We start from the raw sequence: 19,592 nt of genomic DNA, 5'->3' as shown, positions 1-19,592 counted from the left end.
TGACAGAAAGAATGACTTTAAAAATAATTATTTATTTTAAATTGAGGTTACAGATTTAGAGGCACTGATTTTCCGTTTCAGATTTTTCTTTTTTCCGTTTCATAATGTTACAAATTCTGTTTTTGTTTCACTCACACACACACACACACACACGCTCAGTGATGCATATGAGCACACACACACCAATGGCATATAACATCACGGCAATGCCGCAAATGTTAAAAATTAATAAGCAAACATAACATAATATATCTTTCACTTGAGTAAATATCGGACAATTTTAACTCACAATGTTTGGTTTTTCCCGTTAAATCGCCGGGAATAAGCGAAGAAAACACGACTGGTAAAACGTCTAGATACTCTACATTAAACATTTGGCGTAACATACAAAGGTACTAGTGTCGTAGCGTAGCACAGGCAGATGTCGGTGTTCCATAGTTTCTAGTTCGAAAAATAAATTTTAATTAATCAAATGCGCTATTTAAAGTTAAATAATCTTTTGGAAAAAAATCGGGAATTCCGTTTCAGATAGGTATTTCCGCGATTCCGTCCGCGATTCCGCGATTGCGGAAAATCAGTGCCTCTACAGATTTATCATTGACAAATTTGCAAGGAGTCTTATATTAAGTTCATTATATTGCATGTTACTGTAACAGATAAATCAACCTCCATAAAGGGGATTCGATCCACGGACCCTCAGAACAAACAATATGGTGTTAGCATAATTCAGTATCTAATGTTTGAATGAATGTAAGCTGTTTCCTTATCAAGTAATTAGGTGAATTAATACCGAGTACTTCTCCCAGAAGACAATTGTGAGAAGCTGTTATTGATCTCTTCATTGCGTTACCTGTTCTTGTTTGCACTTTGCTCGTTGTGCTCTGATTGTTTTGGTGTTGTCATCATTTTGGTGTTACCAGTACTTCACACTGTTGTTTTTGTTTTGTTAAACCTGCATCTATTTCCTATCCATGTGGCACCAACCAACCATCTTTTCTCTACACCCAATCCAGTGAATGTTTTCTGCCTGTGGCAGTGTAGGTTTGAACAAAGTTAAAACAGACGATTTTTTTTTATATTAATGATTTTAGTTCTACCCAAAAACTGTTCCTTACCTTGTTCTTTGATGAATAACTCAAAGCAACTCCCTATTATAAAAATTCTGTTCAAAGTTTTCTGGATGTTTTTCTCCCAATGTTATTTTTATCTCTATAAAAAATAACATTAATAAACTGGACTACTCAACAATTGTTCCTTGCCTTGTTCTTTATTGAATAACTTGCAGTAATCCGCTACTTTTCAAATGCCTTCAAAGTTTTCTGGGTGTTTTTCTCCGATGTCATTTTTTTATCTCTGTAAATAATAATATTTTTGAGTACTACTCAAGAATGGTTTGAGAAGGAAAATTAAGCTTGAGGGAAGAAAGCACGGAACTGAAATTTCGTTTCCCATGATTATTATATTGAGTACAACTATTCAACGGAACCTAAAAACAGTTTCCTATAGGTTCTCATGATCACAAGGCACAGAACCGAAAAAGTGTTTCCCATGAAATTTGAAATCCTATGGCATGAGTTGAGTATGTAACCTTTTTGATGACAGTAATTAATTGGATATGACTTCAAGCCCTTCAACCCATGTCATAGAGGGTGGACTGATGCATCAATGAAAAAGTTTGCCTAACTGTAGACTTTTGTGAAGTAATTTTTGACATCATTGCTGTTCAAGAAGTTCTTTATTACATCAAGAAAACTATATTGCTAGATTTATTCACAGGTTAAAATGTCATTGAACGCCTCATTATTTTTATACACATTGATAAAATAAAGCAAATTGTACCAATGTAACCTATGATACTTCTATAATTTCAATTTTGTCAAGAATACTGGATTTCTAAGTGTTTGAAAACTCTGGAAGGTGTCATAAAACAGTTTCAAGACATAAAGTATTTAGTTAATTCGTACATCATTGATTAATTACCAAATTTGATATTATATACCAGTCATCTAAACTGAAGAAAACTTTTAATGGGTGCATTACCTGCCCACTATTACAAAAGTTAAATGGCTTGTACTTGGTGTTAGTTTGTTTCATTTTTGGTTTTCATTGTTCTAGTGCATGTTAGTGTTTACTTAGTCGTTAACAATATAAGGTATTTATGTCTTATATAAAATGACATGTACTGACATTTGTACAGTACTTATAAAAAACATGGTTGTCCTTTTTCTGTTTTGTTTTATAAAAGTGTTCCTACATGTATAACTTACCCTTGATATCCCTGTCATAAACCTATGTGATAATTTAGTATATTAAACTGTAATAATGATTTGCAAATTTAAAGGTATATGCAACTGTGCAAGGTCTCTAGGTAATGTATTGCTGTTAATGGGTCATTTGTGTACAAGCCATCAAGACCTGTATACCTGAGCATAACGTTTTCATAAGATTTGTTTACAATGCGTGATATCACACTAATTTGTGCTAATCGTAATGACATCATATTACCGATGGCGGCGACTTTAGTAAAGTGATTTACTAAATATCGAATGAAAATTCTATTTAGAGGTGTTATAGGATAAATAGAATTCACTACTCGTGTTGTTAAATCTGTAAAATATCAACCTTGTCTAATTAATCGATTAATGTAGACTTGGTTGATATTTTCCATATTAAAAAACCCACTTGAGACGAATCCTCTATATATGAAACATGCTCAAAAACTAACATATAACTAATAGTTTAATACATGTAGCATATGTTTCTAATTCCAAAGTGTGCATGGTGTTAACAAATGTGAAAGAAAATTCATAACGCATGTACATGTACTTATCGTTACAAACATATTAAATGAAGTTGTTTTATTTACCTTAATTACATGTATATGCATGATAATTACATTAGCCAGATGTCATTGTCGCCACCTTACGTCAAGAAATTGTTCAATAAGAACTACTGATATATCGAAATTAGACTGTATATTTTTAATAAAATAATGTGACAAAATGGTTTAAGTGACAGACTAACACTACTGCATATTTTGTTTTCTGTTAGATCTGTATTTTGATAACTGAAACCATATTATCCATTTCCATACATCAGAGTGTTGTCGGGTCATCCTGCTGTTTGTAATACCGTGAAATGCACCCTAGGTTTTTAAACACTTACCCATATTTTTCACTATTGGAGCCATTTTTTAATAGTTGAAATCAGATGTTACTTACATTATATTTGATTGATTATCCATTTCCGTACAGTACATCCGGAGTGTTTCTGGTCATTGCAGTGTTTCTAATGCAACAACAAAAAAAAAATCTGATTTGTAAAAACACACATATATGTATACCTTTGAGAAGTGATGGTTATGGAGATGAGCTCTAGTCTATTTTTAGAAGGGATTTCCCCGTTTCAATATCACAGACTCTTGTTTCACTATATTGTAACTTTATACGGATGTCAGGGCTTCTAGATTATGGTAGCCCCAGTCCCAAGGCTAGTGATATTCAATGTTGGGCTAGTGAATAACTACTATTGTCATGCCTGACGGCTAGTGAAAAAAAAAGAAGTGTTAAATGTTGCAGTTAAGTCTGAGACGTTGAAATACCCTTAAACAGAGACTATAACGTGATTCAATAATCATTACTTCTCAGACGCAGGTGCATTTTTAAAAATATGAAAAATGCATTATGTGGTATTAGAAACACCCGGATTAGCAGAAACACTTCGGTTGTACGGAAATGGATAATCTAAACAATAGAATATAAGCAGTGTTTGATTTCAATGATCATAAACGGCTCTAAATAATGAAAAATATGCCTTAGTGTTTAAAACCTAGGGAATGTCTCTTTAAGGGATACAAAATATATATATATATTTTTTAATACTGTCAGATTTTAATAGAATTTTTTACTATACTGTTAAATTAAATTTGTTACCTTGTAAATGGTGTGATTTTAGAAATATTGCAGTCTGTAGAATAAGGTTTATTTACCACAGTCAGATGCATTCTAGTCTTTTCTTATTGTATTTAAACACATGTTTTTCCTCAATCAAAGTCAGTTACATGTAGTTATGAAAAATTACTTGAATTACTTTATTTTTCAAACTAGATTTTTTTTTTCTTTCTTCTTTTTCCCCCCATTTCTTTATATCTTGAAAACATTTAAATAATAAAAACAAATGCAGCCAAAAATTAACATACCTGACAACACTGTTAAAATAATAGATCTTGTCATGGCAAACCTAAAGTTGAGGTAAGTTCTGTCTTGTCAGTAAGAAAGTGAATAACTACTGCTGGTTGGAAGGTGTGACCTACATGTATGTGACATAGGTCGCACCATGTTTCAGGCCCTATGAATCATGGAAAGAATAATCTCCAGTACTGTGTCGATAAAATCACACAACCGAAATTTTGTTTCCCATGATTATTATATCGAGTACGACTATTCATACAAGTACGACTATATATATTTACTTATTTTTTAAAAACAGTTTCTGATGAGTTCCCATGATCACATGGCACGGAACTGAAAAAGTGTTTCCCATTTTAAAATCCTATGGCCTGTGTGTCTAACCATCTGTTCGCTGAAGAATATTCTGTGCACAGTGGTGTTGTCAAACAATGTGCTGAGGTATCGCTAAACAAACATTCCTTTCCTTTTTCTGCCTATAAAATAAATGTCTTCTCTGTAATTTCAGATGAACAGCGTGCTGAATATGTCACATACGTCCACTTCAAGTGAAACAGCCTTGAACAAGATGCCACTGACACCTACAGGTGAGTATCCAACAAATGGCCACATTATTATTATTATTATCATCATTATTATTATTTTATTTCTCACCCCCCCCCCACTGCCCCCTTTCCTTTCTCTCCTTTGAATTCCATCTCATTTCTTCCCGATCTGGCAACTCCTCCTATCTTTCAACTTCTTTTGCTGTCCACCTCCACATCCCAGCTAGTCCTTGTCGCTCCAACCACGACAGGGTGCTTGTCTCTTGTGGCTATCTGTGCCACACACCTGCCATTTCCCCATCAGCTTTTAGCTGTGGGCTTAGTCTGACCACTTCGTGGAGTGTTCAGTAGTCCACATTATTTGTCATCAATAATCGGGGATCGAAATGAGTCGAGAACGTTACCAGGAGGTTACCACATATAGGCCTTGAATTTGGTAAGTTACAGAGCAAGGCCATTTGGCCTCGCTGATGGAGATCTTTTGAGGGCAGCAAGGCAAATTTCAATAAGCATCTTAAATTAACACGACAGCACCACATGTGTTTGTGTGTGGGAGGGGTGGGGGAGGGGGGATTGGATACTGGTATGAGACATAATAGAGGCTGTTAAAAATACTGGTTACGTTATGTAGTGGTTAACTATTGGTCTGGAATGGCCAATGCCTTTTCATCAGTGAGAAGCACAAAAAAATAAAGGGGACGGGTAAATGCGAAATAGGGGGGGTGGTGGTCACAGCACCCTGTAAAATGGGCCAGCAAGATCACTGGATTTGTCATAAAACAACATTTTGAATATGATGACCAATTAGTAACCAGCAAAATAAGGCAATGCCCATGGGCTGTGAAGCTCTGTTGAATTTTCAGGGCAGTGGGGCATTTGAATGGGGCAGTTTGCCACAGGACTACCATTAACTTCGAGCCCTGCACATATCAAGAAAGTCGAGAACAGTACTTCATAGTGCTGCAACAATATAAACCAGTATACCGGTATACCACGATAATTGATCAGCTCGATATGAACAGCGGTTCAGTTTTGCATATCACGATTTGTACACGCTATGTTTTTCCTTGTACCTTATTTGACTTAAAATATACAGACAAACAAAAAACCCATCATTTTATTAATTGATGACAGGAAATGTAACAATCACGTCAAGCGTAGTCGGCTTACTTGTTGGCATAAGAAGTGATGGGTTGGTTATACTTGGTTCTAACGTCTAAACAAAACATGTTAAAAGTCCAGTAAAAATAACCAGTTAACGATAATTACAAATAAATGTTTTGTTACTTACACATTATTATTCATTGTTCATTTACGTTGGAATATGGCTGCGGCTATCATCTTCAAAGAAATAAACCAACAAGTGAGAATGAATGAATGAATGAATGAATGTTTAACGACACCCCAGCACGAAAAACAAATCAGCCATTGGGTGTCAGGCACAAGTGAAAATCGCACTTTGCTGTTTTTCCCTAAACTCGAAATACTTCGGCCGATCGTTCAAAACACCTTGGCCAATAACCTCTGGTTCAGTCAATCTGCTGAAACATTGTGACTCAATACGTACATTTCCGTGTCAAGCGAGCAGCAACGGAAAAGTCCGATAGTAAGGATTTTCGAATGTGACAATTTATAGTTAGTTTGACACCGTCACACCGGTGTTCTAGTAGACTAGTATTGTGTTAAAAAATTAAAATGACCAAGAAGAACATTATGCTACTAATAAATATCGTTGTTTAGGTCTGTGGTTTATATACTTAGTATTACTTATTTAACTCAAACTAGCTATGTTACATTTATGCCTTCTGCTTTCATTAAAAAAACCCACCCCATAAATATTAAATTTAAATAATATCAACTATATTGCAACACATATTGCAATATGGTTTCTTATATCGCAATACGGTTTTGACCGTATCGTTGAACCCCAAGTACTTCGTTCCCCACAATATGTTATTGAACTAAAACTACACCACCTACTTTTTGATCCACTAAGTGTTATTTAGATACATATGTATACAGTATCAGTACAGTTGGAACAGTGATGTGAATGAATAACAAAGTAACCGTGTGTCTGTGAAGGTGTTTTATAGTTATAATGGAAATATACATGTAAATGTGTGGTAACCTATAGGTCACCAGGTCTGTATTTTGTGGTAACCTGTACATGGGTTATCAGGTACATGGGTTATCAGATACATGGGTTATCATCAGGAACATAGCTTATTCCGATGCCTGATTAAGCATGATTTTGATGTATTTCAGTTCACATCTTATGTGATGCATATTAAGTGTAAAGTTAAAACGTTTGTTTTGTTTAACGACACCACCACGAGCACAGATTTATTCACCATCGGCTATTGGATGTCATACAATTGGTAATTTTTGACATATAGTCTTAGAGAGGAAACCTGCTATATTTTACTGTTAGGGATGTTTTATATGCACCATCCCACACAAGACAGCACATACCACTGCCTTTGATATACCAGTTGTGGTGCACTGGGTTTTAAGTGTACAGCATGTCAGGTTTAATGTAAAGGTTTACGGTTATACCAGTTATTAGCATAAATTTGATCAGGGCTATGTAATTAAGCAATTTTTTACTGTATACATGTATCAGTTGTAATGTGAATTATGTTGTAATACATTTTAATTGTGTTGTTACATAATAATAATAATACATATGAAAAACATTATATAATACATTGCAAATATAGTTCAGCAGAGGTTAAAATCTATGTGGAGTAACACAACTGTTTATAAAAAAATTCTTCTCTTTTGTGCGTATTCAGTTCTATTTTCTTACATCTTTAATATTACATTTCTGATAATGTTTTGAGCCCATATGAACAATATCGAGTGGGGTGGGACTGGTCACAATGTCTAGTGGAAAGGGCACAGTTTCTAGGGGGAAAGGCACAGTTTCTAGTGGAAAGGGCACAGTTTCTAGTGGGTGGGGGCTATACAAGCCAGATTTTTTTCTTTATTTATTTAGAGTAAGACAAAAAAAACCAACCTATATACATTTTTGAACCCCCCTCCCCCCAACCCCTCTATTTTTACGGGCCTGATTTGCACCTTCAGCCAATAAATACAAGTTGAATAACCTAATATGCAAAAAGATTAATGCATTTCAGGGATTTCAGTGCATTTAATGGGTCTGTTTACTATTACCTTTTGCTTTAGGTCTGTCCAGTTCTGTGTCCAGCAGTCACCTTGATACCGGGTCCAAGATGTTCCAGCAAAATCTGCATCGCTTCACTTCGATTCCTGATACTTCAGTCCCAAAGAGTCCGGCACCTCCTCTTCCCAGGAGGAAAGGTTCAGGTATGATAAGAGTTTTTATTACAGGCAGCGTTGTTAGTGGCAACACAGCTAGAATGGTTGCCCTGGCTTGGTGAAGATTTCAAAGAATTGTGCCAGTATGTTACCAAAAGTACATTATGCAAACTTTTGGCCTCTTAAGGCAGGTGGTTGCTTAATACAGGTCATTTTGTACTTTGTTAGATGATTTTGAAAAAAGCAGCATGGTGCTATCTGCAGGCGGCTGCATGAACAGGTTTGTCATCGCTTTTAAACATGGCAACATATTCTTTAAAAAACAAGCAAATTCCCCCCCCCCCCCCCGCCCCCCCAAAAAAAAATGTTTTTAAAAAAATTGTGTTTTATAATTTTATACATAAAGAAAAGTAAAATTTGATTGGTAACAAAACTACAACAAATTTGACTATTTAAAGAATTTAATACATTATCTCACTTTTAAACTTCAAATTTTCTAGACACAAAAATAATAAATCCTCTGGCCACCCATGGATTTGGAAATGTAGAAGTTGTAAATTGTATAAATTTGGACGGAAAAAAGTAATAAACTTATGAGAAAATTGTAACCCATATGAAGGAGTTGGAAGAGATGTTTCATGAATGGAACACAAACATGTGAAACCATCACAGTGGATAGACTGTGGCACTTTAATTAAGATTGTAAACAATACTTATTGTTATAGCCAAACATTAACTATTAATGTAGCAGCTAATAACATTGGCTTTATTATTGATACGTTTGATATAATAATAATTTTCTTATTATGAGAATGAATGAATGAATGAATGAATGAAACGAAGAAAGTTTGTTTTGTTTAACGACACCACTAGAGCACATTGATTGTTTAATCGATGGCTAATGGATGTCGAACATTTTGTAATTCTGACATTTAGTCAAAGGAAACCTGTTACATTTTTCCATTAGCAGCTAGTGATCTTTAATATGCAGTTTCCCACAGACAGGAAGACACATACCACTACCTTTGACCAGTTGTGGTGCACTGGTTGGAAAGAGAAAAAACCCAGTCAGTTGAATGGATCCACCGAGGAGGTACGATCCTGTGACACCAACACTTCAGAAGAGCACTCAACTGACATGAATGAATGAATGAATAAATATATAAATTGTGTTTTGTAACAGGCAGTAACATAATTTTATACTGGAAGAAAAGTAAAATTTGCTTGGCAACGACACTACAGCAAATTAAGACTGTAAACAATACTTATTTTTATAGCCAAACATTAACTATTAATGTAGCAACTAATAACCTTGGCTTTATTATAGATATGTTTGATATAATAATTATTTTCTTATTGTGCAGCATCAAGGATGGCATATCAAATTACTCGTTTTGAATTTTGAAAGTAGTGTGTGGAAAAACAAAATCAGTAATATATATCTGATTCAGGACATAACACTGTTTTAATTTTAATTTGTAACTTAAAAAAAATATTGCATGGTCTCCATGTTTAACAAAAATGGCAGCTGAAACGTGCAAAAATAAAACCCCCACATAATTAGTATTAATACACCAAATGTAAGTTTTCTTGACAAAGCGTTTAATAAATAAAATATATTCTGCAAAATTTAATACAGTTTTTATCTATAGTTACATTTTTAAAAAAATATATGGACAGAAATACTATTATTATAAAAATGTATGCCATTCATGATGTTATAAAGTTTAATGCTTACATTTCTGTTGAAATAACCAATATATAAAATGTATTTTTCTCTTCACAGTTTTATTATATTATAACATTGTTAACTGAATTCAGCAATGCTGCTTTTCTATTAGTCACGTTTTCTCTTGTTCTGTCTCATATTATAGTGCCTTTGTGGCAGAACGCATTCTGCAGTAAGTTCTTTGACCTAACAACAGTTAAAATTTCTTATCTCGATTGTTTTTAATAAAAACAAATTTATGACTACAGTTTATAATTTAATAATGAAATGTGCATTTTGTAATTTATCTATCTCTAGGTAATTTAATTTTAACTGTTTTTTTAGTCAGTTCCTGCATGGATTTTTGTTTGTTTATCTTTACTTACAATAGGAAAAATGTGAAAGACACTTACAACCCATTGTGCTTCAGGCAAGTGCTCTGTCACCGAGCTCCATTCAATCCAATTGGGCAAACACTCCCGTTCACACTGTTACCATATGTCACTTAACAATCATGCCCCTAAGCTACATGTATATATATGTATTATATACAGTCAAACGTAGGTTTCTTAATGTTGAAGGGACCCAAAACCAAACAGGTTGAAATAACAGTGGGTCAAGATAAAATATAATGGTTTTTACTGAAAATTATGCCATGGGACCATTCCTTGATTTCCTGGGCTGATGATGTTTCACTGTATATGCTAACATCAACTGTATATTCACTTCAAGATATGTTATATCTTCACAGTATTCGAGACATTTTTGTAATATTTTTTATTTTTTATTTTTTTGGGGTGGTGGTGGTGTGTGTAGGGGGCGTTTCACAACTATACTGTTATAATTTAATACAAAAAATATCTAACAATAGAAAACTAAATATATAAATAACATATGTATACAATAATTACTAATACTAGCCTTTGCAATAAAAAAAAAAAAATAGATGTCGGTGCTCGAAATTAAGAAGGACCAAAGCTAATTGATGCTGAAAATACACAACACAATTCGAGATAATGAAGTTTTAGCTGTTCTTAGGTCACTATCTAATCGTAGCTGCTTTATGAAACACTGGATGTGAGGATACAATTCCTTTCAGATGTTAACCGCCTAACAGCCATTCCACCAGCACTACCGCCACGGCACGCTGATCCAGGTATAACTGCACCCGTGTGGCTAAATCGGCTTCATTGTCTCCCTTGTTCAATTTGACTCTTTTGTGTTTTAAACCTGTATATAATATTACATAGTGTTTGCACACTGCTGCTTCTAAGTGTTTGCTGCTTTCCACAGGACTCATGGATGTTGGTATATTTACAGAATGAGATTCTTAGTAGTATATTTATATGATCATTCTTACAAATCAAACTTTTTTTTCATATGTTTTTTTTTTTTTATCATCTGTTTTAATAACAACCCCAATACTTTTGGTTGGGGGGGGGGGGGGGACTGCCATAAAATCGGGTATATTGCTGTCCATGTCTTGTAGTGTTGTAATATTCGTAAAAGCCCACAAAATTTAGAAGTATAAACTAAAAAAAAAAAAATTTAAATGTCATAGTGAGAAATTTGTAAATAACATGAAACTTATAAGACAAGTGTACTTTTACTTATCAAGTTTTAAATTAATGTTTTATAGTCAACAAAAACTTCAAACTTGGACCTTAATAGGAAAAATGTTGCATCTATACGATTAACATGAGACATGCAGAGGCAATTGAGACAAAATAAAACAGTTTTTTTAATTCATGGTTTAATAATGTATATGTACCTTCATTGAAACCATTTGGGTTATTTGCATGAAAGATGTTTAATAGTTTCATTGCTAATCAGAAAAAAACAAACATTATTAGCAATTTGACATAGCCAAAACCAGTTTATTTTAACCAGACATAATGGAACATAAAAACTCCTCTGTTAATAATATTCCTCAAATTTAATTTTAATTTATGAATTCTATCTGGAGGCAGCATGTTTCTTTTACATTCTAAACCATGTGTCACAATTGCTGTATGTTAGACATGTAGACATGAAAATGAGCAGACATGTTCGTATTTTTAATCTGTAACACCATCAAGTATAAAAGAAATCCCCTTACCCCCAACAATGTGTGCATCTTTAAAATACACGTACAACCATTGTTTTATGTCAATACAAATTAGCCATCTTGCATTTAAACAAAACGAAGTTAGTTTTCAGGTGTGAACTTTTATGACACACAATTTTCTTGATTTGCAATACCCTATTTAATATTTAATTATCTGGTTTCCACGGTTTTCTTTACATATTTGCTTGCTTTATAAATGCTGTGTGCTTACCAGTATTAGTCCTGACTTGCTTCTGTAAAGAATGTATCAATTAGCTTGGTAGATAACTGTTTAGATTATTATATGGTTATAAATGCCTTCATGCTACTAATAAAAAAAAAAGAGGAAGAGTAATGGGAGTGGATTTGTTTTCTCTAGATCAAATGCATCAATTACCGGGTACTGTATACATTAATTTAGAACCTGTAGATATTTTCGGTGGGTTTTTTTTCTATACAAGATATATGTAAATTTGTCTTCAGTTTTTACAAAACATACAAAGCTTGTGTGCATCAGTGGTCAAAATGTACTCAAACAAAGGTTAGAAATCATTTGTGATCTAAACTTATATAACACGAGCAATAACTAGCAATAACAAATTTCTACTGTCCCTTTTTTTTTTTTAAATTCTGGAATTTAGCACTAATGTACCTAAAAAAAAAATTCCTAGGCTTGTTTGAGGAAATGTTTGGAATGCCCAACCTTTTAAAACCTCTCAGCGTCTTCGTGATTTTTTGTTCCAAGTTTTCTTTCATCTTGGTATACCTGGTATTAAAACTGTGTGCTGGGGAGTCATTAAACCTTGCTTTTCTTTCTTTCTTAATCAAAGTAATCAAACAGAATTTAAAAAAAAATGAAATTTGAATGTCCTTTGGTATTGGCAATGCATGAATATACAGTGTATACTGGATGTAACCTACATGTAGGATGTGATGCTGAAAGTAACTGGTGTCTGGTATGGTTATGGAAAGCATTTTGTGATTTTGTGCAGTTATTTTGTTTTGTGTCTTAGCTGTGTTTTGTACAGGACTGTGCACTTTGTGTAAAACCATAACTATGTGGACCTGACAAAATAGACAGGTGTGGATTGGGAGTAGGGGGTGGGTGACGGGACCCTGGATGCATGATTTTAATGAATTTATTACTGGGGTTTTTAATTTTTTTTATGGGAAATGTGATGACTTGGTTTGCTGGGTATTTCTGTGGAAGATTGCGTTTATATAAAGCCCATGGTAGTGTACTTCCAAATACTGTAAAGGCCATTAAAACACATTGCATTCCTTCCCTACAAAAATCATGCATCTGCCTGTGAAATTAAAAAGTTATGGAACAATAGGATATATACAGCCTCTATGAAATTTAAACCAAGGAGATTATGTACTATTAATTATAAAGCAAGACGTAATATTATTATGCACCTATTTTCTTATGTCACTACCAAAGCCAAAAAAAAGATAAAGTATTGGCTTTTTTCTTTTAAAAAAATTATTAAGTATTGTCACTAAAAGACCACAACACAGGATCAAAGGCTTTTTCGAAATCAACTAGAAATAACATCCTAGGATATTAAATGATTAATATTACAGTGTATACTACCAAATCAAATCCCATAGATGACAATAGTAACATATGTGGCTAAAACTCCTACCTGCAGCATATCAATCTATATAAACGCCACGGATATAAACACTACCACCCCTCACACTTAAAGTGAATCAGAAAAAATTGGGGGTCAAGCTGCTCGTTTCTGAGATAACATGTAGCGTCTATGACTACCCTAGTTCCGCACAAAATTTGAGTACCATTTTTTACAGGTACCCCATACATGTTTCAAGCACAAGGCTACTTGACACATTGGTACTAGATGAAATAAAATTGCATATTTTTTTACCCAGATGAAACTATTATTTTTTACAACCAATACACTCACATTTATAACCAATCACAGGACTTGTGTTGTTCACTTCTTATCAAAAGTTGGGTGCACCTCGAACTTTGACCCAACCGGAAGTTATTTGGTTTAGTACTACCTATTAATATTGTGAGTAGAATGATGGAAATACATGTACATGGTTAAAAGGGTTTGCCCGAATGTCTCCATCGTTTTTGCCTGAATTTGAAAACTTGCTCAAGAATGGGGTGGGGGATGGGGTTAACCATGTTACTGACATTGAATCTCACACTACTGACATTCAATTCTACACTAAATTGTTGGACTTTTATACAGAAATTATAATACTAATGGCAACTGAAATTTGGCCTACAATACGAAGTATGTCAAAATTACCAAATGTTTGACATCCAATAGCCGATGATTAGTAAATCAATGTGCTCTAGTGGTGTCGCTATTTCATTTCATTTCAACTTATTTTCATGCTTATATCCAATTATGATTCAAGCAAGCTGTCCTTGGCACACATCTCAGCTATCTGGACTGTCTGTCCAGGACAGTAGGTTAGTTGTTAGTCGGTTAGTGGGAGAGAAGAGGGTGTAGTGGTTTTACACCTAGCCATTGAGTTGTTAAAACTCACTCTGGGTGAGAGCCGGTACCGGGCTGCGAACCCTGTACCTACCAGCTTAATGTCCGATGGCTTAACAACGACCCCACCGAGGCGGGTGGTGTCGTTAAACAAAAGAGACTTTAACTTTTAACAATGCCAAGTGTTCCCATTTGTTTTTTTTGTCTGAGTATATTTATAGCACTATCTACATTGTAGTAATCCCAAGGGTTTTCTAAGGTATACAGGAAATTTGTACTTGTTAAAGAAAAACCTAAAGAGTTTTATTTCATTTAATTTATTCCGTCAAGAATAGGTAAATGTTTTGAAAACATCAGTTGTCATTTAACCGACTGGGAAGATAACTCTGGGGATTCCTATGAGGCTTCCTGTTGATGTTAGACAGGTGCTCGTTTTCACAGGGTGCACAGTTTATATAATTTTGTTTCTTGATGTAGGATAGGCATTGATCTAAGTGTGGCACTTTTTTATCAATTTCATTTCAAATACACATGTTAAATTTATTTTAAATGTTTTTAAAAATGTATATGCCAACATTTAGATTAATTTGTAAGTATATTGTCAGCAGTGTCTTTCATAAGTTAATCTATTTTCATTTAATACATCTTGTATTTTATAATTGTATTTAAAGTTTAAAAGACTTAAAAGTCGCAGACCCTAGTTTCAACCCATGAAAATTAACACTGAGTTTGGTTAATCTGCAAATCTGTAACACATGTGGATAAAGAAGAAGAAGTTTGTTTTATTTAATGACGCCACTAGAGCACATTGATTTTTTATCTTATCATCGGCTATTGGACGTCAAACATATGGTCATTCTGACACTGTGTTTTAGAGGAAACCCGCTGTTGCCACATAGGCTACTCTTTTATGACAGGCAGCAAGGGATCTTTTATTTGCGCTTCCCACAGGCAGGATAGCACAAACCATGGAATTTGTTGAACCAGTTATGGATCACTGGTTGGTGCAAGTGGTTTACACCTACCCATTGAGCCTTGCGGAGCACTCATTCACTTCATGGGCTACTCTTTTTGATTGGCAGCAAGGGGACTTTTATATGCACCATCCCATGAACAGGGTAGTACATACCACAGCCTTTGATATACCGGTTGTGGTGCACTGGCTGGAACAAGAAATAGCCCAATGGGTCCACCGGCGGGGATTGATCCCAGACCGACCGCACATCAAGCGAGCACTTTACCACTGGGCTACGTCCCGCCCCTTACAGTGAAACAAGAGTGTGACATTGAAACGGGGAAATACCCTTAAAAATAGACTAGAGCTCGTCTTCATAACTGTTACTTCTCAGAGGTACGTGTGCATTTTTAAAAATATGAAAACATTTATTTCGTAGCATTAGAAACACTAGGATGACCAGAGACACTCTGGGTGTATGGAAATGGATAGTCTGAACAATAAACTGTAATTAAATCTGATTTCAACTATCAATTACAGCCCCACTAGTGGAAAATATGTGTTAGTGTTTAAAAACTAGGGACTGTCACTTTAATGTTTGTTCTTTTTTTTGTTTTGAGGTTAAAAGCACTAAAGTATACATACACATGTAATGATGTAATGTTATTGAAAATTAACTAAAAAGTGTATTCAGTGTTTCATAAAAAAAACCCCAGTATTTTCATCAACATGAAGATTTTACAGTTTTAAATTTATACATAAACTGTATTACCTAATTGATATACAGGAGAAAAGGTTTTAGTTATCGGAAATAACATGTGCGCACACCAAAAATGAAAAATTCATTAAATCCTGCATGATTAACATTCTTCATTAAATCATTGTTTTTTGTGTGTGTTTTCTTTTCAGTTCCACAAATATTGTTTCCACAAAATGAGGCGGCATTTTCCACAAAACAACACAGGGTAAAGTAAATCTGTTTATTTTAATAGAAGTCTAACATTAACCTTATCAAATTGCATTTGTTTTGGCCACAATGTCATAATTTCTATCATGCCTCGTACATATGTGGTATAATTGTAAATTGATCGATAAATTAAACACAGGCATGCTTTGAAGGAAGGAAGGAAATATTTTATTTTAACGATGCACTCAACATATTTTATTTACGGTTATATGGCATCAGATATATGGTTAAGGACCACACAGATATTGAGAGAGAAACCCGCTGTTGCCACTTCATGGGCTACACTTTTTAATTAACAGCACGGGATCTTTTGTATGCACCATCCCATAGACAGGATAGTACATACCACGACCTTTGTTACACCAGTTGTGGAGCACTGGCTGGAACGAGAAATAGCCTAATGGACCCATCGATGGGAATCGATCCGAGGGCATGCTTTGAATTTTAATTATACAGTGTGCTGCATTGCCAAATAAAATTTCCCTTTTATTTTCCAATAAAAATTTAATGATCTTATAATATATATTTTACTTGATGTGCATTTTACATTTGTATATTATACTCTAAACTATATTTAATTGCAAACTTTTTATTCATTTCCAGAAATCTTTCCAAGATAAATTTAATGATCTTGTAATACATATTTAACTTGATGTGTATTTTACATTTGGATAATATTATTTAATTTCAAACTTTTTTCTTTTCTTTTTTTAAATTCCAGAAATCTTTACCATCGGTTGGTGAAATCATGCCTGAAGATAACAATAATTCGTCCTCGCAGGACAATCCTAAGAGTGGTGTTGTGATTCCACCACTTCCACCCAGAGCTTCAGTGCGCCCCGACATTCCACCTCTCCCCACTGCAAAGTTCCTGTCCCGAACGTTTCAGCCTACGAAGCCAAATGCCAGTAATCCGCCGCCAATCCCAAAAAGGACTAGTCAGTACAAACCTGGGCCCACGAGCCCAACGTCCCCTTCTAACGGTACCAAGCCAGGGCCCCTGTCTCCTTCAGGTGATGATAAACAGAGCCCCAAATCCCATTTTGGTGAACGAAAACAAAGCGCCCCCTCTCCTAGCAATACCAAATTGTGAGACGTGTTTATAGGCACATAGAGAACACCATGACATTCCAGTTGTCTCACCTCGATGCTAGCGTTGTTAGTCACTGTCTCCGTGCTGTAAATCATTTAGCGAGGCCATACAAAATGCTAATATTTCATGACATTAATGTTAAAGAGACGTACAAGAGATTGTTCTGAAAAATGTTTGTGTGATTGTTTTCTTCATGATTAACAGAACCCACAACATGCTATTGATGATAACAATAGTTAGAAAACGTATTACTGCAGTTTTCTGCTAAATGTATATGTTTGTAAGCTGCATAATTTCAAAATATATCAAAAGTATTCTTTCAGTGGATCCTACAACTTAAGTGTTGTTTTGTTATAATGTCTGTCTGATAATGTAGACCTCTGAATTTTTGTGTCACTAATACATGTATTTCCAGGTTTTTTGTCTGTGTTCAGCTTTGCTGGTATAAAATTATTTGACATACTATTATATTATTTTCTGCCGACACAACTTTAATAAAACATCTATTGTGATAAAGTGCCATGGCAAAGTGAATTTTAGCTCAAGCTTACTGCTTTTTTACTCGTGCCATTTTGATTTTGCTGAAGCAATTCTGAAGACTTATTTTTTACTTATCACATGTAAAAAAAAACATTTTCACGGTATTCCTTTTCCTTTATGGAAATAGTCGTCGTAATGAAGAACAAAATATATTGAATTGTGAAATGAGTGCATGTTTCATTTTGGTTGAAGACATAGTGAAAGTTCAAGAGACTGAATTTAAACCAAATTATATATTAAATTTTGTTATTAAAAACTCTCATTTTATTAGTATTAATTGTTACAGTAATAAGAGTGACAATATGCACAAAAAACCCCAAAGGTCCTCTAAAAATACAGCCTTCTAGTCTTTTTGGTTTGTTCAGGGGAGGGAGAGCCCTGTTAGTAACATTTTGCCATAGCCCCAGCTATTCATTACAATGCCATTATTTGGTCATGAGGACCGGCCTCGGTGGTGTCATGGCAGGCCATCGGTCTACAGGCTGGTAGGTACTGGGTTCGGATCCCAGTCGAGGCATGGGATTTTTAATCCAGATACTGACTCCAAACCCTGAGTGAGTGCTCCGCAAGTGTCAATGGGTAGGTGTAAACCACTTGCACCGACCAGTGATCCATAACTGGTTCAACAAAGGCCATGGTTTGTGCTATCCTGCCTGTGGGAAGCGCAAATAAAAGATCCCTTGCTGCCTGTCATAAAAAAGAGTAGCCAATGTGGCGACAGTGGGTTTCCTCTAAAAACAGTGTCAGAATGACCATATGTTTGACGTCCAATAGCTGATGATAAGATAAAAAAATCAATGTGCTCTAGTGGCGTCATTAAATAAAACAAACTTTACTTTTCAACAGCTATATAACTTTCAGTGTTTTGTTAAACACCTTTTGTGGTGACTATTCCTGGAGGACATGTAGATGTTTCATTCAACAGCTATATAACTTTCAGTGTTCTGTTGAAAACCTTTTGTGGTGACTATTCCTGGAGGACATGTAGATGTTTCATTCAACAGCTATATAACTTTCAGTGTTCTGTTGAACACCTTTTGTGGTGACTATTCCTGGAGGACATGTAGCTGTTTCATTCAACAGCTATATAACTTTCAGTGTTCTGTTGAAAACCTTTTGTGGTGACTATTCCTGGAGGACATGTAGATGTTTTCAGCATTCAACAGCTATATAACTTTCAGTGTTTTGTTGAACACCTTTTGTGGTGACTATTCCTGGAGGACATGTAGACGTTTGTTAAGAATGAAGTAATGTTTACACAACAATGAAACGAATCTTTTTGCACCACTTCGTTGAAGGACAACTGCTGCAAGAAGGACCGAACAAAGCAGGAATGGTAATAGAAATAATGTTTGTATTGAAATCTTATTATGATTACTGTACTTAGCTTTATGTCTAGGATATGCTTCTTTAAAAGCACATATTACACCATCAAATGTGACCAAGTTGTGAAGTAAGCAGAAATCATGGTTACGTTTTAGTAATTTGAGAGCGATAGGTATGATGATTCATTTGGAATGTTTCCGTTACTCATATTTGGAATATTTTTTGTTACTATCACCAAATCACTGAAGTGAAACACAAGGGGCCAAATTTACAAATTTGTTTTTCTTAAATGCATAGTACATGTAGTTAAACATTGGCGTACGTCTTCAAACAGGCGTCATAAATTCGGCCCAAGATGTATATTGAGGTAAGAAAGTACATACACATTCATATTGTAATACATGTAGTATGTGGTTAGAAATT

At 34.6% G+C, this 19,592-nt stretch overlaps 1 protein-coding gene across 5 annotated transcripts in view; it reads left to right on the top strand.

The window, feature by feature from the left end:
* Positions 1-18,404, top strand: part of LOC121368141 (dedicator of cytokinesis protein 3-like) — a 137,049-nt gene extending 118,645 nt beyond the window's left edge. For all 5 annotated transcript variants that reach the window (XM_041492733.1, XM_041492735.1, XM_041492732.1 and 2 more), the window contains 4 exons: positions 4,696-4,774; positions 7,922-8,062; positions 16,153-16,208; positions 16,932-18,404. In XM_041492733.1, coding sequence (XP_041348667.1) covers positions 4,696-4,774; positions 7,922-8,062; positions 16,153-16,208; positions 16,932-17,303 — 648 coding nt within the window. In that variant the 3' untranslated portion in view covers positions 17,304-18,404. The remainder of the gene's footprint in view (positions 1-4,695; positions 4,775-7,921; positions 8,063-16,152; positions 16,209-16,931) is intronic.
* The last annotated feature ends 1,188 nt before the right edge of the window (positions 18,405-19,592 follow it).

This window comes from Gigantopelta aegis, chromosome 3 (genome assembly GCF_016097555.1).
Source record: "Gigantopelta aegis isolate Gae_Host chromosome 3, Gae_host_genome, whole genome shotgun sequence".
Classification (NCBI taxonomy): Eukaryota; Metazoa; Mollusca; class Gastropoda; order Neomphalida; family Peltospiridae; genus Gigantopelta; species Gigantopelta aegis.
The sequence above is the reverse complement of the archived record's forward strand: the minus strand, read 5'-3'. Positions and strand labels throughout refer to the sequence as shown.